This window comes from Neolamprologus brichardi, chromosome 16 (assembly GCF_056152115.1).
Source record: "Neolamprologus brichardi isolate AB-2024 chromosome 16, ASM5615211v1, whole genome shotgun sequence".
NCBI classification, from domain to species: Eukaryota; Metazoa; Chordata; class Actinopteri; order Cichliformes; family Cichlidae; genus Neolamprologus; species Neolamprologus brichardi.
In genome coordinates this window covers 30402339-30429539 of record NC_142119.1, presented here as the reverse complement: position 1 = coordinate 30429539, position 27201 = coordinate 30402339, and the positions used below count along the sequence as shown (strand labels likewise).

At 40.1% G+C, this 27201-nt stretch overlaps 1 protein-coding gene across 1 annotated transcript in view; it reads left to right on the top strand.

The window, feature by feature from the left end:
• The first annotated feature begins 130 nt into the window (after positions 1–130).
• asic4a (acid sensing ion channel subunit family member 4a) overlaps positions 131–27201 on the top strand; it is a 94829-nt gene continuing 67758 nt past the window's right edge. Inside the window, exon 1 of the mRNA XM_006799105.2 lies at positions 131–934. Within this exon, the coding sequence (XP_006799168.1) occupies positions 359–934 (576 nt within the window). The 5' untranslated portion in view covers positions 131–358. The remainder of the gene's footprint in view (positions 935–27201) is intronic.

Here is a 27201-nt window from a genome sequence, read left to right as displayed (position 1 = left end):
GTCTGAGGTTGTGTGCGGGGGTATTTTTTTATTTATTTATTTATTTTGACAGCTGTATTACTGCTGATAAGCGAGACTGTGTGAGCTGATCAAGTAGTGAGACAAGCGTTCAGAGCAGTAGCAGCACAGCAGCAGCAGCGCTGTAGTCACTAGGAGCCGTGGCAGCAGAAGCAGCAGCAGCACTATCAGTCACAGCACAGGCAGCAGCGACAGCAGCAGCAACAAACTCTCTCCCGTCTTTTTCTTTTTGGAGTTGTTTCCTGCACAGACGACAAAAGGCGAAGAAGTGGGAGAGAAGTGATCCAGGGCTTATAGCTGTCATCAAAAACAAAACCAAAACGCAGACCTGGCTGCCCCCATGCCTATCGAATTTGTTTGCAAAATCAAATTTGCAGAGGAGGATGAGAAGCAGAAAAGCAAGCAGGATGGGGACAAGGAGAGCCTGATCGAGGAGAGCTGCGCACCTCCGGCCAAGGACCTGGCCGGGTTTGCTAACTCCTGCTCCCTTCATGGGATTAACCACATCTTTGTCTCTGGTCGCCTGGGCATCCGGCAGACTCTCTGGGCTCTTGCCTTTTTGACTTCACTGGCACTCTTTCTGTACCAAGCGGCTAAGTGTGCCATCTCTTACCTGGAGCACCCTCACGTCACAGCTCTGAATGAAGAGGCGACCCCCGAGATGGTTTTCCCCGCTGTGACCATCTGCAACATAAACCGCTTTCGCTTCTCAGCGCTCACCGATGCTGACATCTACCACCTGGCTAACTTGACAGGTCTGCCCCCCAAAAACAGGGATGGGCACAAACCCACTGATTTAATGTATCCTGCTCCTGACATGCAGGACATTTTCAACAGGACAGGACATCAGTTAGAAGAGATGCTCATGAGCTGCAATTTTAGTGGACAGAACTGCTCAGCCGAGGACTTCACTGTGGTGAGTGTAAAAGTTTCTCAAAGTTTTGTGTTTTGCTCGCTCTTACATAGTGACACCACTCAATTGTGATTTATTGGCTTCAGAAAAAACTTTTATTGTTGTTGTTGTTCCTGCAAAAACAACCTTGTTAAACAAGTATTTGAAACATTAAAGGGGCCACAAGTGTGTAAGTGAACAATATCCTTGTTCACACAAAACTACCTGTAAGGATGAAAGCGGTAGGATCACGTTAAGACGAGCGGTTTAAATTCTCTTTGTATTTCTACTCATCTCTTGGGGCCATGTGGTTCCCACGGTACAGTTCTGCATGCAAGATTCATGTCTTTTGTTCAGTCATCGAGCTGTATCTCTTCTCACTAAGTTCTAAGCAGCAACAGTGTTTCTCTTCAGCCGTGCCTCCACTAGAATCTATTATGTCAAAGAACAAAGGCTTCTCCCAAAGAAGAAAAATAGAGAGCTGTTGTATGTGGTTGTGTACTTTTCCAAGGCAAACTGCGCTTCAGTGCTGCCTCCAACCCTACTAGCTGAGAGTGCATGGCAACAAAATTGCCATCAAAAATAGCCGAGTCTCTTCTTCCTCTCTTTTCCATCTCTCCCTGTCGCTTCCACTCTCTCTTCCTGACATTGCAGAGCAGCTGCCTGCCTCTCTCTCGCTCTCCCTCTCGCTGGGCTCTTGTACCTTTCAGGAGGGAAGGAAGGAGTAATGCTTCTTCAACGTTGTATTTCAATCTCGCTGCTGTTAAGATTAAATATTTAAAGACTGACATACATGATTTTTGCATTAGCCAGATTGACTAAAAGGAATGAAACAATTTCCATGAGAGGGAAAGTGTGTGTGTGTCTGTGTGTGTGTGTGTGTGAGAGAGAGAGAGATGGAAAGAGAGAAAGGATCAGGTGAACGAGGGAGAGTTTGTGCCTGTGTTCTGTGCACTATTTATTAAAGGCACTGTCCTTGCAGAAGATGGATTTCCCCATCTCTCCTGCAGGAATAGGAATATGCAATTGCTTTAGTGATGATAAAGTGGGGGTGTCAAGTCTTAATAGGGTATGTTGAACATTGATATGCTCACCTTTCTGAGACCTGAAGATTCTGTCTTATCACAGAGATGGCACTACATTATGTCTGATGTGCCAAATTACGCTGAAGAAATAATGACGTCTCTCTGCTTCTCATTTGATTTCTCCGACACTCTAGCACGGTATTTATTTTTTCTTTATTTTGTTGGCAAGGCAGCTTCTTACATATACACATAAAATTACCTGTGACATGAGCGTGGATTCCCTTCCAGAAAATGTTCTCAGTTGTTCTGTCGCGCAAAAGAAAATGTTGTGCTCCTCAGGGTACCCAAAAAGTTTTGCAGTATTCAGTCTGAAGCGGCATTGCGACTCTAAAAGTTTGTAACGTGCTTCTGGCACGTTTGACGGCAATATCCTCTGACACTTTGACACTCACTCCTCTCCGAGTACATTAATTAGCAGACAATTTTGACATCCAGGAAATGTCTGTTCCATGTCGATGAAACGTCCTGTAGCTCTCTTTGGACACTGGGTGACTTCATCACAGATTAGGATCCTGTTGGAAGTTCCCTAAGCTGCTGTTTCCTCTCTGTCAACTATGTGATCTGCATTTTCAGGGGCTGTCAGTTAGATTTGTTACAGACTACGTGCTGCCGCCATGCATGAAAAATCACTTACTTTGAGTCCTGGTGGGAATCTGCACTGGGAGTGAAAAGAGAGGAAGGACTGGGAGTTGTGGGATCAGACTGGTGAGCAGAACGCAAAACAGGACAATGCCAGCGAAGCTCATTTACATGCATGCGTGCCTCTGTTTTTGTATGTGCATGTGTATATTTCTAACTAGAAATTGCGTGCAGCAAGAAGGCCATTATTACAGGTGATGTGCTATTAATCACATGCAAGCATGTTCAAAAAAACAAGAGTCCTGCACAAACCGGTCATTATTCTTCCTCTCTTAGGGCCCTGCTTCAGGATCGAAATGTATTTTCTTTTGATTGATCATTCTGGGAGCTCCAGATGTTATATTTTGATAAAAGCTTCATGGATGCGGGACTCTTGGGAAAATTGTATGATGAAATATAATTGTGACATTTTCTGACATTTGAGCTTTTCTGTAACCAGACCGTGTTCTGTGTACTAGACCTCCGGTTTCCAGTTTTCCTTTTATTTTTCTCTCAGAATCGTTACTATAGCTTTTAAGTTTGTTTTTTTTTTAAATTTAAATTACTATAAAATCCCAAATCTAAATAGCCATGCATGGTAAATTTAGTGACTGAAATGGTTTCTGCAAAAACACTAAAATCTCAAAAATATATCAATATTTTTCTCTCTTTTTTAAAGTTTGTTTATTTCAGAAATCATGACTTGCCCTCTGTGCATTCACTGATGAAAGAGTCAAATAAATATGAGTCTCAAGGCCAGGAAAAAAAAGGTCTGGCTGCTCTAATTCATGGCAGAAAAATACATAACCACGTAGCAGAGAAATTTGTTTTCCTCTTTCCAGCATCGTGGACCGGAGTGATTATTTGACGTAGGTAATAAGGCCATTCTTTATAATTAAAGATTACATTATTGACTTGGATTAATCACAGAAGATAAAGCTGATTCAACAAGCCATGAATAAATAGATTAATATTTTTCTTCCAGTCTAACGCTGAATAATTGTTCATCTATTGTGTGGTGCTGTCGCACAGATGAGCAGCGAGCCCTTTGGCTTTTTTTTAAACAGAGCTCTGAATTGGTTTGCTCTGACTCTCAGCTGTGTTTGCTGCTGCATTATCAGATTTTGCTCTCAGCAAGGACAGATCCCTTCTGCATATATTCATGGAGATAACTAAACAGCTATAGGGTGGCATGCGAGGTGATCTATAAAAACCTGGGTTAACGGGGACAACACTGAAGAGCTCTCCGCCTGCAATTTGTCATTTCACTGACTGAAGCCTCCATTGTGTGTTTTATAGATAATTGAATGTGTAATGGTGTAAGCCACAGATGATTTTCACCCCCTTCCCCCGTCATATCCTTCATAGTAGAGCAAAATCCGAAGCTGCATTAATGTAAATCAATATAATGTAGAAAATGGCACAAACGCGACATAATTGGGAGTTGATCTCAATAACTGTACTGCTCCTGTGTGGGTCATGAGAGAAAGGGGGGAGGCAATGAAAAATTATAGTGAGAGCGTAAATAGGGAAGCGAATTTAAGTCTCGATGGTAACAAGCTACAGAACTGGCATGCACCTAGACTTAGAGTTTTATATGTAGCTGGCATGGATTCACATAGAGCCGACTTTCAAAAAAGGTTTTTACATTTTTCTGATATGCTGAAGCCATGCACAGTCTCCACAATCTCCTACTTGGGCCTGATGTGTAAAATGTGTCTCCTGAGCCCTTGCATGAGTGTGACATTCCATGTTACAACAAGAAATACATCCCCGACCTTTGGCGTTGTCTTTGAGCCCCGCAAAAACTCAGTTACAGGATTTCATTCTCACTTATATATACGTGTGTGTGTGTGTGTATTCCTGTCTAGCTATCTTTGTGGGGACCGAAATCTGCATTCTACTATACTTGTGAGAACCAACCGTCACTTGTGAGGACGCACTCACCGGTCCTCACAAATTTGAAGCCATTTAAAGGCCTTTTTTAGGCTCAAAATGTGGTTTTAGTGTCAGGGTTACAATTAGGTTATGGTTAGGTTTAGGGTTAGGGTTAGGGTTAGGCATTCATTTTTAATGGTTAGGATAAGGGGCTAGGGAAACCATTATGTCAATGAAGGTCCTCACTAAGATAGCTGAACGGGCTTGTGTGTGTGTGTGTGTGTGTGTGTGTGTGTGTGTGTGTTTGCGCCCGTGTGAAAATCTGTGTATATGTGCAGATAACTGTGGGAGTGACATCCGCTTCCCTAGTGGCTGCAAAGTGTAACAGCGCACGCGCACACACACACACACACACACACACACACACACACACACACACACACACACACACACACACACACACACACACACACACACTCTTCTCCCCCAGCCTGCCGTCTTCCCTCCTGGTGGAGAGCGAGGAGTGTGGGAGCGTGAAAGTGACTGGCTATCTGGACTGGCTTCGTCTTCAACAGCCTGTCAATTAGCCATCTACAGTTCCACTGCTGTGGGAGTCCCTGCAGATTAACATGCTGTCTGATATCGGATTCAACCCTAGAGGCCAGCGGTGAGCGTTATTACATCCTCCACCACCCATAAACAAACAACTCTTTTCTTGTCTTTTTTTATCATCTTTTACTCTTCTTGCAAAATGCAGGAGAGGGGAAAAAAAACAAAAAACTGATCGCGTATCTTTTCGAGGCTAAAGGGAGGACTGCTGCTTTTGCAACCCAATTCAGTGCCACTGCACTCCTTTCCCACCTTCTCCTCCTCTTCCTCCTCCTCCTCCTCCTCCGGTGTATCAGAGGAAGATGAATTACAGTGCATTTGGTCTGTTGCTCCTCCTGATATGCATCACCACTGTCTAATCAGATTAAACCCACCTGTGACCAGCCAATGGATAACACCAATATGCAAACTGTTTATATTTGGGAAGATTTACCTTTTCCATCGCTCCCTGAGCTGGTTTTAAAACCTCTAACTGTGTCCCGGTTTAGAGCGCTCGGCGTGATGAGGAGAATCTGCGGCTCAGGGATGGCGGTGGCTTTTAACTCGACGATAAAGGCTTCCGATGTTGTGGTACAGCTAAACCCCCTTTCTCTAACCCCTGGGAGTCTTTTACTCACACAGACATTTGTCTCTTTCTGACAAGTCATAACACTGAGCTGTCGGTAGTGTTAATGTGGCTGCACACAACACACACATGCACGCAGGCACCCACACACAAACATGTGTACCAAAGGGTGTATAGTGTAGATGGAATACTTCCCCACACAAACACACACAGGTCTCATCACAGATTGAGAGAGTTGGCTTGCAAGATTGATCATGACTCCTGACTGGGTGCCCCTCCCTCTCTAGAGGATCAATACATCCTTCAGTCAGATTGCTTCCCTGCCCTTCCTACTCCAAGCCTGGTGTGACTAATTATCTTGTGCTTGTGTTTTGGGCCCAGTCTCAGCTGCATTTGTTAATGCTGCCAGAGTTAGTGAAGAATCAGATCTTTGGAACAAGATATCTGTTTGTTTTAGCAAATATCCAACCCAAATCAATCAATATACACTGTCTACCTTTCCCCTAAAGGGCGCTGAAATTATCGAGCAATATAAGATGACTCACGGCTAGAGCTGAGCTGAGATGAGGAGGAAAGAGCGTTTTGATAAAGCAATATAAAATTTACAGACATATCTGAAAGCCAAAATGCATATTTTTCATACAGCTACAGGACTTTCCCCCCCCCCCTACAAACAGGTCTTAAAATGGGTATCGCTCCTCAGGCTCCACCAGATTAAATGGAAGTCTTTTTCTTGAAAAATAAACCATGTGTTTACACGTTGTGCAGGTGATGGAGCATCTAAGCAACATCTTTTTCTGTCTACCCAATTTTTATATCGCAGATGTTCTCCATATTAGCAGGTGTGATATTTTCAAGTTGGGTATGTCCACATTACCAATTTAAAACGTTTCTCTTGCAGCTCTTCTGCAATATGAACACGGTTTGCACCATAGATTTTTGAAAAAAATGCCACAATTTGTGTAGTTTTTCCTCAGTACAGCACCACAGTGGTTTTAAATCAGTTATGATTCAAATGCAGACTTTCGCTCTTGGGTTGATTTTGTGGTATGCTTTGGGTCTATCAGATTAGTTTTATAGCATTTGTCTGAATATGACAAGCGAGTATGCTGCTTCTGTCAGCAGTCAATAAACACTAGTGGCCCAATTAAACTGGAAGCCATATATACCGATGCCATAACACAACCTCTACCATGTTTGACAGTGAGGTATGCGTTAGACCATAACACTGCCTTTCCTTCTCCATACTTTTTAAATGTATTTATTTTTTAATCGGATAGAAGTCGATCCTGATTTCACCCGCTCAAAGAATTTTCCCCCTGAAATGTCCAGGCTGTTTTTAGATGTTTTCTGACATCATCTATTCTGGTCTTTGTGTTCTTCAGCGTAACCAGTGGTTTGCACCTTGTTGTAAACCTGCTGTATTTAAATCATCTAGATCTTGACACCTACCTCCTTAAGAGTGTCCTGGACTTGACTAGATGTTGTAAAAGTGTTTTTTTTTTTTCTTAACCTTGGAAACAATTCTGTGATCATTCACTTTAGTTGCAGTATATGGTCCTCAGGTTTGGTTTTGCAGACCTGGTTAGTGCATTACTTGCTTTAAGAATTTGCAGACTGCTGATCTGAACAAGGTTTTTTTTTTTTAGTCTTTGTTAGTGCTGTCAGCGTTATTCTCGTTAAAATGACGTTAGCGAGTTAGCATGGATTGTCCAGTGCATGGGGCTGCACGGTGTCAACGTGTTAGCGCGGTTAGCTCATTAATGGATTAGCCCCGTGAGTTCCGTGCAAACTCGCTAACTGGGGTTTGCCCCGTTAATGCGGGTATGGCGTTAACGTCATTTTAACGAGATTAACGCTTACGGCACTAGTGTTTTTTGTTTGTTTGGGTTTTTTTGTTTTTCCAGCCTAATAATGCTTCCTTTATTTGCATCAACATCGCTTTTTGGAGATCCAGCTACCAAAAGTTCAACACTTAAACTCCTGCTCTTTGTATACTTATTTTTGTTGTGGAATAATGTGAGTACAGGCCTCGCCAAAAATTTCCAATTACTTTAGAGACTCTGAAAATGTTGACTGTGTATAAAAGTAGCTCTAATTCCAAAACAGTTGACGCAATACTTTTGTTGAAGCCCTCGAATTAAACCTGGGAGTCTGCACTTGAATTGCATCTTGACTGATTGTTGTAGTGTACAGAGGTAAAATTACAAACATTGTGTCACTGTCCAAATACCCATAGACGTACCCGTACAGCTCAACCACAGCACTACCCTCAGTACTGCTGCTGCTGTTCCTCTGGGTCCCTCATTAAGCAATGATTTTGGCAAAAGTTAATCAGTTATTTAAGTATGCATTTTCTTGACTAAAGTTTAATGAAGTATTTTTGCACATGTGTCATAATAAGGCTTTTTAAAATACTTTGCAGTAATGATGAATGGCATTCACTGTGAAGATAAGTATGATTATAAAAGTCTTTGGCCGAGACACTTTAAATCTACACTTGTCTTCCGAGCTGCCAATGTGAGCCTTTTATTTTGTCATGTTTCCTGGGCTCTGAATACATTAGTGGAAATTCCTCTGAAAAATTAACCAAGCTTGCTTTTAGGCCACCACATAATGGGTTGGTGCTTCTTCATCCCCCCCCCTCCCCTAAGATTTAATTACTTTGAGAGAGATAGCACATGCAGGTAGACAAAAAACAGAGACACCTTACAAAGTAATTCTGTTTTATACACTGGCGTTATTTTAATCAGTAGAAAGTAACGTAGAGTTTTGAAAAAGAAAACATTGGTTTTATGAAAACTGCAATGCTACAGTGGTGGTAAAATAAACAAGACAAAAGCATCTTGGTTTTCTCTTTGCTCTTTTAAAGCCTCATCCTAACAACGTTGGGAAAAAAAATGTCTCATAGGACTGATATTACTTGAGATCATGGGCTTGAGCTACCAAATTAAAGGTTTCAAAGAATTTATTTTTGTGGGATAATTTTAGTATGGACCAAAATTTGTATTTAACATAAGAGCATGCCTTCTGGCAGCCATTTGTGGATTGTAATTTAAACTGAAAGACTAACATAATATCTTTTAAATGCATCCCCACTCCCCCAGTAATGAGGTCTTAAAAGATTTTAGGAGGGGAAATACAAGACAGAAAACAGCTGTAGTGACTTTCTGTATAGTATACCATTGATGTCTAGCAGAATGCATTTCAGTTTTTACTGAAAACTATTCAAAGTTTCCATTTCACTGTCAAATGATTGTGCATAGATATGGCAAACCTACTTTTTAATATAATTTAATAACTGTTTTACTATTTGAAGCCATCCTGACTTCAAAATGAAGTAAAATGGATGTATTTTCAAAATAAAACTTTATTGAAACAAGGGAGGAAAACTAAAAAGTGAATTAGATGAAATCTTTGAATACTATATGAAAACTGCGGCTGTTTATGAGGCTGTCGTTGCATTGCTACTTCTACTGTTAGGTGGTCTCGATGTGTGCAGTCCCATTCCGTCTGATATTTTAAGTAGACAGAAGTGGAGAAATCGTTGCCAGCGTTACTTGGATGAAAATGTCAGTCGGCTACAATTCAGCCGATGGAAATCGCACGCAGCACAAATGTCATACCGAATATTTACCCCTGGCACAGTCTGAACATGAGGGCCTTGTCTGTCCGCTTGGCTGGACACTTGGCCCTTATTCTGAATTATGTCTAATGTCACACACTTGGCTTTGCCCCTTGCTGCTTTTTAGAGTTTACGTCCACGTATGCAATATTTTCTCAACAAGCATGCTTATTAATATCCTTTTGCTTTCTTTTTTATTCTACACTCAGTTTCCCTCATTACTGTTTCCTACAGTTAATGCAAACAAGGTTAGAAGTCTAGTACATAAACGCTAAGGTGTTATGACAGGTGTGATATTTTGTCAGAATCTGTGAGTTTGTTTTGTGCACCACCTGAGCAGCCCTTCCTGTATGATGATTTTTGGCATACCTTGTTGTTTCCTCTCAGGAGACACGAGCAATGATTAGTCAAACGGCTTCAGGGCCGGCTTTCCAGCAAAAGCATTAAATGCATTTTTTAACCTCAGTTTAATATCGGTTCCTTACATTGTATATTGCTTAATAATGTACATAGAACAGTATGCTCTGATAGAAAATGCTGAATTATTCAAGCTAATACTTTCCTAATGTCAATAGCTCCTGGTGGCCATCTTTGAGGCCATTTGCTGTGGAGGGACCCTTGTTTCTTTATGCAGTTTTATAGGCTACAGCTTGGAGGGAAGGATTAAAAAATTTCCACCAATATCACCTTGTTCAAGAGCAACTGCACTGCTGTAGACGCAGCTTAGACAGCTAGAACAGAGCCACTCGATTCATAATATCCAGAGATGAGAAGAATTCATCTGTACCCTGGTTGTCCAGTCGGCTACAGAGCCGAGTGGGAATTATCTGACTGCAAATATGTTCTATGAAGTGAACCAGTGCACAGTATGTATAAACAACACATTTAAACCAACTAAATTTATTTCTGGATGAATATGATCAAATAAAACACCATAATTGCTCTTCAGATCCTCACAAGCTCATCTTTTATGAACCAATCAGTCAACTTCTGTGCTCACAACCTTTGGATGTAGCACTATAGAACCCTATTTGCTGAATATCATAATGGAAAAGCTGTTGGTTTTGCTGACAACTCACTGTTGACAGGTCTGCACTGTAGCCGGCTGAGCTGGCGTTACCTTCACACACTGACAGGAGAAGCTTTTTCACAGTTCCTGGAAGTCCTTATTCAAAACTTTTAAGAGGAGATGAAAGAAGGATATGTTTTTAAAAATTTAACTGTGAGATTTTCAACACAGTTCAGCTGTCACTTACACTTGGGAACTCAAGCTGGTTCCTAGCTGCTCAACCGTAATATATGTAAGGCCATGATCGATGTTGTTTACATTGTTTATGTATGCTGTAACAGAAAAGATACGGCTTTTATCACTTTGTTTTCTTTGCCTTTATCCAGTTGTTTATAATGCATGCACCAGCATACTGACAGTATCTTAATCAAACAACACCCAAGATTTCTATGGTTTTAAATGAATCGGCTTCAGCTAATTAGAGCAGTACAGTGTTTGTATTTTCATTGGGTACATTTTGTAAAGATAGTTATGTGTCCTTATTTATATATAAAATTACAGTTACTGTTGCAGTGGTTGATGCCTGTTTTAAACATGGAAGAAGTTTCAAATAATGAGGGCTGGTAGTGAAAAACCATTCTCTAAAAACACTTCTTTTATATCTATTAGCAGTTATATATGTATATGAAATCAAAGCAAGGGGACGTCCTTAATATGGTCAATTCAGGCACCGGCTATTAACTTGTAATTACACGTAAATTACAATTAAATTGCAAGTTTCAATATAAAAACAAGGCATTGCCAATTTAATGTAAAAGAAATTGTGAATGCAAAGGGCAAACATACAGTCATTCAAACATTTTCTCCACTTGTAGTACATGCTGCACATTAGTATGTACCTTGAGCATCCCCTTCTTTTTCCCTCGGTGCAGAAAAAGCAGCCGTCACCCAGCCAGGATTTCTTCTTAAACACAATACTTTCACGCCCCTGTTTTGGTAATATGACGACATCAAATCTTTCACCTGATGTTGGCAGGTTTATCATCTGGGTCTGTCCTCTGCTGACAAAACACTTGACCTTCAGGTGTGGCAAAATGTCATCTGATTTAGCACGGCCAGTTTGAATTGCCACCACTCGTTTTGTCATCCAAGCGTTGCTTTTTGGATTGCAAGTGTCAGAGCAAATGCATTACAGTGAAATAAGCCTGTTTAAAAAGGAGAGAGTCACGCCAATGGGGATTTCTAGCATCATTTCAACATAGCATTTAAATAGCTGTTACTGTATATTTATGCACCTGCTTCCGTTTAATTTTAAAGAAGGTGATGATGGATATTCAATTCACATTGTCTGGTAGCTTTGATGATTTGTAAGTCAAGTAAATGTTGAAACATCTCGACCTCTTTTTTTTTTTTTTTTTTTTTCCCCAGCACGACAGAGACACTAGATTTATGCACTACAAATCTTTGAAGTGGCGTTCAGGCGGAAACTCGTGATTTTATCCAAAATGACAGAGGGGGAAGCCATGATGCACTCAGGTCTTGAAACATTGAAGATGATATTGTGGATGGCGTGTTTTCTAAATATAAATGAAACATCGCTGCCTGTGCTCGTCCCTTTTTTCTTAATTTATGCTTCTCCTTCAGTTGGCACAGTAGTAGCTTTTTGTCCAGTATAATGTCTGTCAAGCTGCTTTTACCGACATTTTCATCTCGCCATCACCAAGTCACTCTTAGGCGTGTTTGCTTAAACAAGCATGTAACTGTCGTCATGTTATCCGATGGTGTTGTCAAGATTAATTCTCTGTTTTCTTAATGCATGCTAATGAGAAAGTTGTGTGCATTTGATTGTCAATAAAGTGAAATACGGCTCTGCTCCCTAAATGCTGGCTCCGTTCAATATCCTATTAAAGTTGAATCACAGATAACTTGGCGCGCATCAGGAAAGCAATCTGAAATTTGTGCTGACATTGATCCAGCAGGAAGGAGACCTATTGCTCCGATTAACACTGCTGCCCCAGGAGAGGAGTCCCATGGCCATTAATAGCCCTCTGTCCTAGATTTTACTTAGACCATATAAAATGCTTTTATTTATGAGACAAATCGTGCAAAGCATTATGGATGTAGAAGACGAGTACCAACCTTTTTGGCTATCCCTGGGAGCTCTGCGTTTCATTTCCAGGTAATACTTTAGCCCATATTATTTTTCTCATCTGTTAGCATGACATCTTTGCTGATTGTACAATGTTTTAAAGATTACTCTGGAGCACACATATAAATCTTAACCATGCTGTTATTGTAGCATTGGGAGTCATGTGTATTCTGAAAACTCTGTTGTGCTACCATGCGTGTCTGGTGTCGGTATGTTGCTGTTGTTCCTACAAAATCATATTAGTGTTGCTTCAGCACCTGACCAGCTTCAAAACTTGGGTGTGTGTCCCATTTGAAACCAAAATCAGAGATGGAATTCATGTTTTAGACTCGGTGAACTTCTTATTTTCTGTTCACAAAAATATTTTCATTTTTCAGACGCATGTTAGTTATGCATAGCTACAAAAAACGACTTAACTTTTTATGAAATGGTTTGTGTTTAGAGAGATCCACAGTGTTTTTGGCTTGGCCTTCTGGCACAAAGCCCTGAAGGTTTTGCGTGTGTAGTCTTTTTTTCTACCAGGTTTCAAAGCTACAACAAAAGCATGGCTGATCAGTTGTAGTGATGATACTGGGGCAGCACTGATTACAACATTGCAGGGAGAACACCAACACAGGGATGAGCTGACATTTGGTGTAGCCTTATCCTCACAGTCAGAGTAGGAGGCTGACCTCAACATAAAGGAAAAACAGAATAGCAACCATCGTGGGACTAGGAAAAGAAATCAGTGGTTTCCATGATTGCGTTGATGGGGGTTTTTTGCATGTAGTGACCAATTCCAGGGAGTTTTTGCAACCAACTGGTAGACAATAGGCAAAGAGACAACTCTAGGGGAACATTTGCTCAGGTTGCCTGATGGGAGGCAATGTGTCACCAGATGATCACGACCCAAATCAAAGTCACTCTCAAACAGACTGGTGACGGTCTGCAAATAACAGCAATCTGTCCGTGTTTATAAATGAGATGACAAATGTGTTTTTATAGGTGTGAATCATTCTGTGCTGACGCGCATCACTCATCTGTGATGCGCCTCTTTGTAATACGGGACTACACTCAGCTGCTTGCCAATTTGTTGTAGTTTGGTTATATGGAAAAGGGATACTGCCAAGCACCTTAATGTGACTTTCTGTGTAGACGACAACATTTGTTTTATTTATCACAACTAATGACCATATTACCAAAAATAGATTGTATGTAGTTGTCTAATTGACTCTGACTCTGACTCTGATCTGTCACTCACCATCGTGACAGATCAGAGTTGCTTTAAAGAAATCATCTGTGACTGTGAATACTTGGAGACCCGGTCCCCGTGTTCAACGCAACCATTTCAAAGACAACAAGAGTGCAGGTTTATTGCACACGGTTGCAGAACATGTAGCAATACCATTTTGCAGTTTGCTAACATTCATATAAAGGGAAAAAAGGGGAAATCTGTGTCCAGAAGGGAAAAAAAGGAAAAATTCATACACGGAGTAATAGATTAAACTGAGTGAATACTGCTCAGTAATGAGTCCTGTGGACGGTGAGGTCATTTTATACCCTCAAGGTCGAAAGCCCATCTACTGTACATATAAAAATAATATAATCAGCAGAAACAAAACCTTTGAAGGAAAAAAACAAACATTGTAGCTCTATTTTGGATTGCACTATTTATTTTTTATTTCTATTTTTATTCACGGCTAGTTTTTTCCTTTTGGTCAAAAACAGAAAAAGTAATTCATTTTTGGGAACTTTTTTTGTGTGTGTTTTGAAATTGATTACATTATAAACAAATCTGAGAATGCATAAACTCTTTTTTGTCTCTATTTTTTATTATGCTTCAGAAATGTGGAATTGAAGGTGTGGTTAAAAAGGAGGCTGAGCATTTGCAGACCAGGATTTCTTTAATTCTCGAGTAGATTTATTTTTCACGTTTAATCATCTCAGATCCAACTAATGGGTGTCTCGACAAATTTTAAATGGTTCACGAGAACATCTGTAAAATGCCACGCACCCTTTCTAAGTGTGCCAATTATTTGAATACCAGATGTCTGCGTGCGGCTGTAGTCTAATGCCAACTCAGGGGAGGCTGCGATAATTACACCCACTCATAATGTGATTGTCTGATCTTACGACGCGACGAAATACATGTAACATGCATCATGGCAGAAAAAGACAAATGGCTTATTCATTAGGCAAACCCCAGGAGCTTGGAGAAAGAAAATGACACATCTTTGTTGTCTTTCTTCTTTCTTTAACTGTGATCTCATCTGTTTAATTATAAACACTGTGATAAGGGCAGCGTCTTGGAATAAATATGACCAGTAATGAACTATGGCATCGCTGTTTATGCATGTCCTTGACATTCACTTGGAGAGGGGGAGGAGGGGGTAACAGCATCCTTCTAAACAAATCTTAAAAGTCCACTGGAAGGGATAAATGTCAGTGGGCCTCACTGAGAAATCGCCGTGCTTTTTTCTTCTTGTTTGACCTTCACTTTGTCTACTCTAAAGAGAATTAGCAGGATATTAATAAATAATTGGTATGTGGTATATGAAAGTGATCCCCAGAGACAGATTGAATATGTCTTCCATAAAAGCATGCCCTTAAACTGACAATTAATTAGTGCGTTTAGGTAATGATAAATAATTAATTAGTATGACATTGAGGGACTTCTGGGACAGCGCGACAACTAGATAAATTACCAAGCTCCAAGATCGGCTAAATAAGCCTAAGACGTGAGCCCACACCACATCCATTGTGTATTTGAATATCAGTGTAATCTAATTGGTGTCATCATATCTCTCTTGGCAAGTGCTTCGCCTAAGGATACTATTTGGCTGCTTCAGTGGAAGTGTGCTGTGAACGGATCAATAGATGTAGTGGGCATGATTATGTTACGATTATACACTGGAGAGAGTGAGAGAGAGAGGGAGAGAGGTGATTTGAAGAGAGGTACCACACCTCTTGGCACAGTTCCTTCCGCTGAAAAAGCTCAGTGGGAAACAGAGTGGTCAGCGAGCTTGGCTGCAGCCCTGCTTTAGGACCAGCTGGCTGGAGAGCAGAATTAGAGCCTCCCCCCTTGTTTCCACCTGCCGTATGCTGCTCAAGTGTTCCAAATCAAGCCATTATTTGCTTCATTTCCTTGCGGTCTGACTCAGCTTGCAAGTAAGTCAGCTGCCCACCCCGTGGCATGACATGTGACTATTCTGAAAGATAAGTCTAAAAGAAATCTAAAGGCAACACCGAGCACACTTATTTAACTACAAACAACAGGAAAAACAGCAGGATGAAGTGTGTTCTTTAAATTCTGGGTAATAAATGGTTGTCATGCCTCGAAAAAAGCATCTCAGCCTAATTCTAATGATTTAAAAAACTGCTATAAACTGTAGTTGCTGTTCAAAATGCTGCTTTGAGGCCACTGATCGACAGGTTGCAATCAGCCCAAATGAACAGCACTAACCTGTAAACCTGGGCTTATTTAAACCAGACGTACACTATAAATGTGCAATATTTGAAGATGTTTTCGAGTGTGGGACATGCAGAACCCTGAAAAATTAACTGCTGATGATGTCACTGGAAGATTTCTTTATATTTAACATTAAATGCATAAATTCTTATCAAAACACAGTTACTGAACCTAAAGACCCACCGTGGACCTTGTTCCCTATGATACTAACTTCATGACTCCATAATGTAGTGGTTTACAGATTCATCTAGCTAGATTTAAAAACAAAAAAACAAACAAAAAAAAAAACCCTGGTCGATCTTGGAAAGAGACACAAATTGGAGTTCAATCAGGAAGTTCAGCTGACACAAAAATCTGCCAAGTTAAAGCTGTGGAACATTGTTATGACCTCTTGTGGATAAGGGAGCAGCTAAAAGTAGCTTTTAACCTATATGTAACAATAAGGCATCTTAGACTCATTAGCAGATGTGTAGTTTGGATGACAGCAGATGATGGCGGGATATCAGGATGTCGTTCAGTTTGTCCTGTTATCAAGCAGCAGTGGATTATTGATCAGTATCAGTATAAAATGGTGATGCTGGTGGAGATTTTCAACTCTCCATTAATGGAGATTTTCACAAAATCAGTGATTCTTTGTCTCATTTTTGGGAAATTCTATTCAGTACATTGAGTTGATGCAAATTCTAGCATCATGAGAAAATGCATTTGCAGTAAGAAGGCAAAGCTAGCAAGCGAAACTATATGTTACTGTATAGCACCAGTAGGTGTAGTAAGCAAGGACCAACCTCCAGAGCTGCAAAAACAAAGTCAATGTGAAAGTAGCAAAAACTGCAGTGGCTAGGTGCCAGATGAAGCTACGCAAAAAGGAAAGTCAGCTCCATAGACTTCTATGTAAATATGTGCAACTTTATAGCCTAATGCATTTTTACAGCATTTTTTTACCTGGTAAAAAAAATATAGTCTTAGCCTCTGTTGATAGTTTTCCCCTTTTATAACATCTCTACTTGGGCTATTTCTTTTTAAATAAATCATCCACCTAATTGATTTATTTAATTGACTAGTCACTGGAGCAGGTTTGATTTTTATGTTCAATTTTGACGCATTTTTAATTGATTTCCAGACTATGTGGCTTTCTGTGTGGTACAGCCCACCCAAGTTTGTGCTGCAGATTTGATTCAGTTCAGTTTTATTTATGCAACGCCAAATCACAACAACAGCTGACTCAAGGCGCATTATATTGTAAGGTAAAGACCCTACAATAATGCAATTAAAACAGAGAAAACCCCAACAATCATATGGCAAGTGCACTGGCAACAGTGGGAAGGAAAAACTCCCTTTTAACAGGAAGAAACCTCCAGCAGAACCAGTCTCAGGGAGGGGCAGCCATCTGTCCAACTGGTTGTGAGTGAGGGGAGGGAGACGGAAGAAAGACAATCTGTGAAAGAGAACCAGAAATTAATAATAACTAATGATTAAATGCAGAAATTATTATTGTTATTTTTGTTGTTAATATTATGGTTTGATGCTACAGTTCAGTAAAGTTGAAAGCCCATCAATTCCTTTCACACAAACCTTAAAGTTCTTTTTTTAATGGGACCACAACAGAGTCTGTTTTCATTCCTACATCTCTGAATAATTGAAATCAGCACTCCTAAAAGCTACGGTGTAGAAAAATAAACCAGACCTGATCCTCACAGAGGTTGTGATGATCCTCGGAAGAGGTCACCTTTAACTGTGGCTCTTTCTCATGGCCAAACTCTGGTCTGATCTCACCAGACATCGCCTTTGTATAGAGTAGATGCCACTGAATAAATAAAACCCTCACTCTTTGAAACGAGAGTGTAAGATTCCCGGATTAGCATCTCATTAGACGGAAGTTGCACTACGTGGACAAAGAAGTGAGAAAAAGAGACTGTTTGTGCCAGTGTCTTTGCAAAAGATCAAATTTTTATGTCGAGCTTGTTAGAGGCTTGATCTCCTGTTCTGTTATACCAGCTGCATTATTTCAAAAATGCTCTGGGAGAGTTGTTGGCTCGGGGTATGAACAATTTCACAAAAGGAAAATTCACCCTTGTCATTCTTTAAAAGTGCAAGATTATTGCTTAAACCCAATCAGCTAAGAAGACAGTGCAATCTAGTTGATACTTGCGCTGAAAAACTTAGTGACAGTTTGCTTCTGAGATAAATTGGCCCCGGCAAAAGTGTCTCCTGCTGGTGGCCAGTCTGTGTTATCTGTGCCATGAACATGCAATTTCTCCTTGATTGTACTCCCCACGGATAAGTAAACACATTCAGCAGAGCAGTAAACTACAAAGGACAAGCATTCAAAAGACAGTAGTAATAATCTGGCTGAAGAGACAAATTCAAACCCTAATTCACAGAGATTCAGAAGATTTCAGGTACTCGGATTGTCAGCCGGCAGTAAACGCGGTTTTATTTTATTTTTTTGGGGACGAATCATTTATTAAGATAAAACTTGCTGTCAGTTTGTTCTTCCTGCATGGCTGCAGATTACGAAGCAAAGAACTTTTATATCGTTCTGATTTCCTAGATGTCTCTGAGAGATGTACTATACCTGACAGATATGAATGAAATATGAAATGCCTTGGCAGCCCCGACTATCCCAAACAGCACCTCAGTTTTGCAGTACAAACAGCACTTTGCAGTTTTACATGGCCGGGCTATTGTTGCAGACTTGCATGGAACAAAGTGCAATAAGAAGGTTAATGCTAGCATGTAAGTCCCAGGTGTGCCGTGCAGCAGATTTAACTGGAGGGGTTTTGTCACATATGGATTGTGAAACATGTATTTTCATATCAGAGGGGAAACGATAGCTACGGCTCGCTATGCTGCAGCGCGTATTTAGATTGAAATGGCAACGGCATGTTTACCTCTGGCTGTTGATAGAGCCATAATCTCTTTCAAACTGTGAGGACTGTTCCTCGTTAGTGTGCAACAGTATCATAAAAATCTTTATGTCACAGCACAAGAATCATACTTTGAATTTCACTGAAGTTAAACTGCCTTCGCTTGTCATCCTGTAGGCAGTCTGAAATTAACTGTTTTGCTCACTTCCAAAGGCTGTAAACTAAAAGAATTACCTGCCAAGAATACCACCTCTTATCAGGCAAAATAATTATATTTTTTTTCATCAAAGTACATCACCCTGTAACTTCTTTGCCTTTTTGAAGCGCAGCTTTAATACACACTCACATAATCACTTGTTTCCTCACTTATTTTCCCATAATAATTTAATGTGTCAGACCTGCCACGAACGGTAATCAGTGGGATAGTGTTAAGCGAGAGATGACATTAATTTAATAATATGACATTTGTACTCGATGGTTCACTGAACAGTAGGCTTTCAGTTGTTTTGATTTACTAAAATATGTCACGAGTTGATTTCGCAGAGAGAAATATTAAACCTCCCCTCCTGCTGACGGGTTGGAAAGGGTTTTGTTTGAGCACACAGTGAACAGTCCATTAAAGATTTTTGAAGCTGATACAAAAGGGCAAATGTGGCAAGGAAAACCCCCCCCCCCCCCCGAATTACACAAAATACTGGAACAGCAGTGTGCACACTTCTGTGTCTACCATGGAAAAGACATATGTGGTGTTTTAAAAATCTGTGCCATTTCATTTGCCTTGTAGATGTTCAGGATACGTTGGCTATTACTTTGTCTCTTCTGTTTGGTTTCTTTGGGCTGGAACAAAGGTTCAAAATAAGTTGTTTTTCACCAAAGACAGTTTTAGCAAATTTCCCTGCATCATGGTTGTTGCTGTGATGCAGGGACTGTTCCTAGGAGCCCGTTCAAGGCTGTTTTCAGGGGAGAAAAAAGTACCTACAGCAGCGTAAGTGCTCCTAAACAGCCCTGAAAATTTTCCGAGCAAGACTTTGTGCTGTATTATGTTTTTTAAAAAACACAACCCAAAAAACAGTAGCATAACAGAAACAAGATGAAAAACAGCAGACTGCTGGTCTCTCAAATAACTGCCATCAAAAACACAAAATTTGTCATGCACACCGATGCCAAGGTTTTATTTCATTCATTGTATCAAAGCAGGAGCAACTCAGAAGCTGAGAGTTTAGTCCGGAAAGGGTCTTTTATTTAGAAAATTGACCACATTCTCCATGCCTCCTCCCGACTTCCTCCTCTCCTCGTCTGCTTTGTACAGTCTGACCTATCTCCTATCAAAAATAGATTAATAGACTCGCCGTGTACTTTTAGCGACACAGAGCAGAGAGCTCCTTCTGAAGCACTTCCAGGACACGCTGCGGCACTTCTGGTGGAAAAGTATTGTCTTGAGTGGGAGCAGTCAGCTGCGTAGCAGCGGTTTTACGCCCCCCCCATTTTCACAATTATTTTGGTCTCAAATTAGAAATCCTGCACTGTTTTGGGATGTCCTAACTTGGTGTCATGGCAGAACCTATTCGAATTATTCCACCTCACCTCTGGAACGCAGTGGATCCTTCATTGCCATGGAAACAGAAAGCCTGAGAGGTCCGTAAATGTTCTGGCCACTGTCGTCCTTGAGTTGTGTCCATTCTTTGGGTCATAGCGACATATTACAGACCACTTGAGCTAGACAGGAAGATACGCAGACTGCAGGTAACTCTTTTATTTGATAGTTTTGGTCACTAATCACCTCGCTTTGTTAGGACCTGCAGGAAAAGCAGAAAACACAGTTTGTTCTGGTGACTGACAGTGAGCCTGCACTCTATGGCTTCATTAATCTTCTGTGGTATTTGAGGAAGAATGGCAAACATACTAGAGCTTACATCAGTGACATGAAAACCACAACTTGCATCCTGTGTCATGTCAGCGTATTTGTAACTGGGGCATCTTGACAACAGCCAAATTGTTTTTGTGCTTTAAAGTTGAACATTAGCAGCGTCAGGTCAGAATAATTTCATCTGAATTACATCTGTAACAGTCATTTCATGTACACAGAAAATGAGTTTTTTAAGCATTTTTAAATAATCAGTTGTCTTTCTAAAAAATTGTCTTTTATCTTTTTGATCAATATAGCTGAATGTTGCCTTCCTGTTTTTCATGTCCTCTTTCACTAGCAGCAAGTAACCAGTTACCAATTTTAGTTTAATCTTTTTCGTTTTTGTTTTCATATCTGACAAATACTGCAGGATCATCATGGAAATGCTGGAGATTATACTTGGAATAAACATCTCTTAATAACTGCTCTATTTTTCTGCTGTTTTGTATCCTTACCTAGAACTGTCTATTATGTTACTAATTATTCATTTAAAGCCTCTTGAGATGCACTTATTTTATGAAAAAAAACAAAAACATGGTTGCGTAAAGGCATCATTGAAATTGTGCATCTGTAAGATTTCCTGAAAATGCAAGAAAGCTCTGAAGAAGAAGAATTACAGTGTAAAACTAGTAATAATTATCATCTCAGGTAGGAATCAAGAACGCTTTCAGCCTCTTACTTGTAACTATTTCACCCATTTTATCAGCTAATATTTGTGCCATCAGAGATGTAGAGATGATAATGAAGTTCTCCACTTGTTTATGTGGTTAGTATTACTTGGGATCATGCTAGCTGGAAAATGTATTATTGTCATAATTTAAAAGGAAAGAGAAGGGCCATGATCATATGATGGGAAAGTGGTGGGAGGCGCTATCATCCTCTCTCGAGGCCAGCCATGTAATTTCTTTTTAGATTCACAGGCACAGTGAAACATTATCAAAGGGGACGGAACTGAAACCAAAAGGCTCCAGTTGCCGAGCAAAACCAGGCGGTGGAAAAGCAGAAGTTTAAACGTTGCGGTTTTGTATGGACTGAATAATAGAAAGCCACTCGGAGTCATTGTTTTGCTTTGATGTAACTAGCAGACAGTGCATGGAGGCAACGAAGAACAAAGAGTGAGAACGGAGACATTCAAATGCTGCTGTTCTTTTCACCAAGCGGTAATAGATACACCAGTTAGAGCTTTTAGGGTCATGATTAGCCATAATTGGCTAAAAAAAAAAAAAAAAATTAGACATTTTTGAATTTGTGTTTCCAAAAAGATAAAGGGAAAAAAAACAGTGCAGCATGGAGGTTTTAAATGAGCTGATAGAAATGTCACTGTCTGTGTTTCTGATATCTCTCTTTCTTTTATGCAGGAGTTGCACATGAACACAATCTTTAAACATTTATTATTATATAGTAGAATTGTGTAAAGAGTCCGTATATATAATATAATCTTCCAACCTCACTTTAGTGGGATCAATGTAGCAGGTGAGATTTAAACAATCTTAAAGCTGCTACATCCGCCTGTGAAATATTGATAAGTGTGTCTGGGAACTGCTACTCCAACAGTCTCCCCATGCTGGAAAGTTAAGATCATTTGATCACCCACCTCAGAGACATCCCCGGCAGTGATTTACTCCCTGTATTTTATTTTATATTTTATCCGGCCGATCATCTATCTTGGCCTGGCACATGGAGCTCGGATTTGCCCTCTGTATTCTGTCTTCCAGATTACACCAGGTTCAGCAGCCTGTCTGCCGCCCACTGCTCAGCTGAAGCCTTCTGTGGGGCTTGTGGCACATGGCTTGGTGCCGATGATCCTGAGATGTTGCTTGAGGTTTAATCCCCGGCACTGTGAGAAATGAGGTTCTCTCGCCTCTCCTCCTTGCTCCTGCAACTTTGATCAAGCTCTAATGTGATTAGGCAGTGACCCTGACATGACTGGCCCAGCAACTTGTAAAAGAAGTGTGAAGAGAAGGGGAGAGGGGGCTGGGAGAGCATATGATATGACCAGTAAACCAGGAGAAGAAAGGAATTATTCTGAAGGTGTCTTTTCTCTGTTGCTGCTCTGCCTTGTGGGTAATAAAGGTTTCATGTATTCATTTTACCCCGGCAAAAATTGCGATCTATAATGACCTGACATTTCTTTTTTAAAACTAGCCAAGAGGCTCATGATTTGAATGTTAACAGGGCTTTACTTGACGTAAGGTGCAGTCTACTGGGAGGAAGCTTCTTTTGAATTCTACACAATCCGGCCCCCTGTCAGACGAGTCGTCATGGACACTGATGTAAATCTCCCGCTTTCTGTATGACAGAGCAAAACATTTGCGTTCACTTCTTGTCACGAAGCGTAAATAACACACTATAACATATTTCAGCTACTTGCATAAGATTGGCCTTCGCTACACCCCTTACAGACATGTCTTGTTCCGAATCATGCACTGAGCCTGTTTACTGTGTCGTGTACTGGACTGCTCCCATATGTGCCGAACATTATTCTTGCCGTCAACTCGCTGATGATGTGTGGGGTGAAATGCAGTGCCTTAACTTCAGAGGCCAAATGTGTCAAGTCTCGATATATTAACTTCACTCTAATGGACTTTATCAGCCATAGTGCAGAAAGTCATGGAGATTAGAGTGAGAGGGAGTGGATGCTTGATTATTTTTGCATTCTGTTTGGTTCCCTGCACCATGTCAGCAGCTGCATGCGGATAGTTAAAATGCCTCTTGGAAACAGTTGAATGCAGCATTACCTGCAATTCATCTGCTGATACAGAGCTGGGCCACAACCCCGATTGACTAAAACTGAATTTGAAACCTGATACAATTTTGTGTATATTTTATTACAACTATGGGAAATATGTCAAGCAATTTATTGCAATTTGAGTTTCTAGAGTTCTTATGAGCTTAAAAGTCAACATTTGGTATGATCACCTTTATTCTTCAACACGGCCTGAACTCTCTGAGCAGCTTTCTTGTAATTCCTTTTAATGGTCTGGGCTTCTTGAAAGACATTCAAAAAGCTCTTCTTTCGATGTTTGCTGCCTTTTGTTCTGATGCTCCCGCACTGCTTGAATAATGTCGCCATCCGGGCTCTGGGGAGGCCAATCCAGGACTAATAGTGTTCCTCTGTGTGTTTTTTTCTGTTCTGGTATGCTTTTACTGCATTGGCTTGTGTTTGTAATCATTGTCATGCTGAAAGATGAAGCCACTCAGATGTTTTCTAGATGATATTGCTTAGTGGATCAAAATCTGCCGCATTCGTAATTTCTTAAAGTTTGGAAACAAAACTATTTAAATATACAAAACTATAAGAACTCGACACCCCCTCAACCTTTACATGCAATGGGATCACTGTGTTTTTCACTTTCAGTGTGCGTATACAAATGACTGTGTTCGAGAACTGTATTAATATTAAAGTCAAGGTAATATATTCTACATGTACACTTTTCCTTAATATGTATTTCAGTCAGACAGCCTAGCTTGCACCTATGTATTGTGCATTTCTTGCTTCCTTTGGCAACTCCAAAGGGACAATGTCAAAGAAGAGACAGAATGTGAAAGATGTCCTGTACAATTGGCAGTGAGATGGAAAAAGATGCAGCACCACCAGGGATCCTTCGCCATTAGTCTAGAATGAGAGAGCTGGTGTAGAATGGAAATAGGCTGATTTACAGCCACGATGGTGCTTTAGATCAAGAAAAAATGTGTCAGATAACTCCCACTGATGATTGCATTCAGTGTCTAATTTTGACCAGGCGTAAAACGGTAAACAGTATTTGTTCAACAATTAAATATGGACGCAAACCTGACAAAGACCCATTTACTGAAATACATACTGTGGCATGTTTGGATTTAGTGTATATATATAATCTAACAGTGGTGTCTAAATTAATGCACACATATAAATTATAATCGTAATATGATGTGTATTTGTGTGTGCATGTGTAAACAGAAAGAGTAACAGGTGACTTGGAGGAATCTGTTTCCTATGTATCAAACTAACTGTAATAGTTTTATTTTGACAATGGTACATTTTCATATTATGTATGTTATTGAACTCTGGGGGAACCTGTGACTATAATAAACAAGAGCAGTCAGAGAGCACAAGTCCTCCTGAAGGGCAATGACTTTACTAAAACTTTGATGTTTTAAGCTTGTTTTTATTAAAACATGCTGACTTCAGCCTCTTTTTATTATAGTATGATGACATAGATATTGTGGTATCATTGTGAGATTGTTTGGCATTATATTGAAAAAATAGAAAAAATAAAAAGTGTGTATATCTTGTACATTTGCATGTCTTTTTATACTAAATGGTTTCTTCATATTTTTTTTTCAAGGCCAACTTTTGACCTTGTGGGCTGACGATGAAGGTCAAAGTCAAACACTTAGTCACCTTAGGTACTCGTGTCTCCCAAGTCCTAGTAATATTGGTGTGGAGTTTGATGACTTTCCATAAAAATTGTGGGTAATATAAGGGCTTTACTGATTTTCACATTTGTGTGACCTTGACTTTGACCCAATTTTCAACTAAATTAAATCAGCAGAAGCTGTTATTGGTATCTTCAATCACACAAAATTAGAAAACGATATCCTGAAAATTCTGGATGCTAGACTGCTAACAAACAAACTGACAAACAACAAATTGAAATGATTATATACTCCCTTCAGGGGGAGAATAAAAGCATGAGAGAATGAATAGACCTGCAAATCTACATATGCAGACACATATAGATACGAACGTTAAGAGATCAAGAGTTTTCCTTTTGGGACTGAAAACAGATCAGGAAGGGAAAATTAGTCACAAACATCAACATTGCGAATTTTCAACTGAGCGACTTTTGTGCCTGTGCAGATTAAAAGAACCAAAACAATACAAATAAAAGTGGTATTTGAATGTTTAGCTGGCACCAGGAAAGTTATTTGCTTTAGTTATTTGTCATTATAAACCAAAGGTTGATTGGCTAGCGAATAATGACACATCTGCATTTAGACTGGTTCCCATTTCTCTTAACCTCTCAGTATGAAATCTGTGGAAATGAAGGCTCGACTGTGCCACTGAATCAGGAAGATGGTGGTATTTTTGTGTTCTGTTTTAGCTCATGGCAGTTTTCTAGAAGCTCGCAAAAGAAATGAGTCCCTTAGGGAGAGGGGATAAAACCAAAAGTTAAAAAGGATCAGCATTCAGTTGATAAATGGAACTTAAAGCCATTATTCTTTCAGATCAAACCTACTGATCACAGCAGAAGGTGGAAGGGACCTGGTCTTTGTAACACAGGTTGTGTGATCCTCATGTAAGTTGGGATCAAATGTAAGTTTAAAAAACGTTGATTTTATGCACACATCTGGGGTGAAGTAGACAGTTTAGTGCAGAAAGTCATGGAGATTAGAGTGAGAATATTGATTTTAGCTGGCATCATGTCAATCTAACCTTACCACATTTTTTTTTACATTTTATATATATGTGTGTGGTGGAAGGAGATTTATGTGCAGAACCTTTTACTCCACTTTGGCATCCAGCGAAACGACATGCATCAGTAGAGCAAAAATCTTCCTGAAAAACGAGTTTCAATTTTGACAAAAGCCTGGAAAACGCTCTTCTCTGCTTCATTAGGACTTATCATGCTTCCACATAGCACTCGTCGGGCACTGGGAGTCCAAAATCACTGTGTGCCTCACTGCATCCCAAGTCCCACCTCGTTCAGAGGCGTAATTTGATACTCTGTGGAGCTAGACAGGAACATAAACTAACAGAGATGCCAATGTGATGGCCTTTCCTAGATAAAGTGACAAATGCATCATTTGAGCGAGGTTCATTAATTTGGCTGGCCTATCTTAAGATTGTTTCTGCTCAGTAAATGCAAGATCATGGATCGAGTCATTTATAATGAATTAAGCGCATCCTGCTGCAGCGTTTCGGTTGTGCACTTTGCACAGTTTACTTGTCAATTGTTGGATTAATCAAGCTGTTTTGAATGGATGAATGCATATGTGGCTTATAGAGAGTGAAACTTTTCCAGAAGGAGAGAGAGAGACTTTTGCTATTAAAGTGAAAATACAGGTTGAATAATGTGTCATCTATCTTTTTTTTTTTTTTAAGTTTAGAAAGTAGAGCTAAAAATTTGGGAAATTTCATTAGGTGAGAAATTCAGTGTTCATTGCAATCGACAAGTATGCTGTTTAAAATCTCTGCAGGCCTGAGTGAATAGATGTGGACAGGAACAATTATGATGATACCTGTGCTGTTCTGCTAGTAGATGCTAAGCGAAACTTCAGGTAAACACAAAATATTCATACATCATCTCCTCTAAAGCAATTCTAGCAAATGATTGTGGACCTGTCTGTGGAAGGTAATCTTTAGGAACATGCTCCACTTTTTAAGACTACTGAAACCACTGATTCTAGCCTGGGTGTGACATCATAACTCAAGCTTCCTAAACCTGTTTTCACACATGAACTCCTGCCAGTGTTGAGAGAATCAGGAAGTGGAGAGAGACTCATTCTCACTACTGGAAATACATTGTTGGGTTTTGGAGGGAGAGCT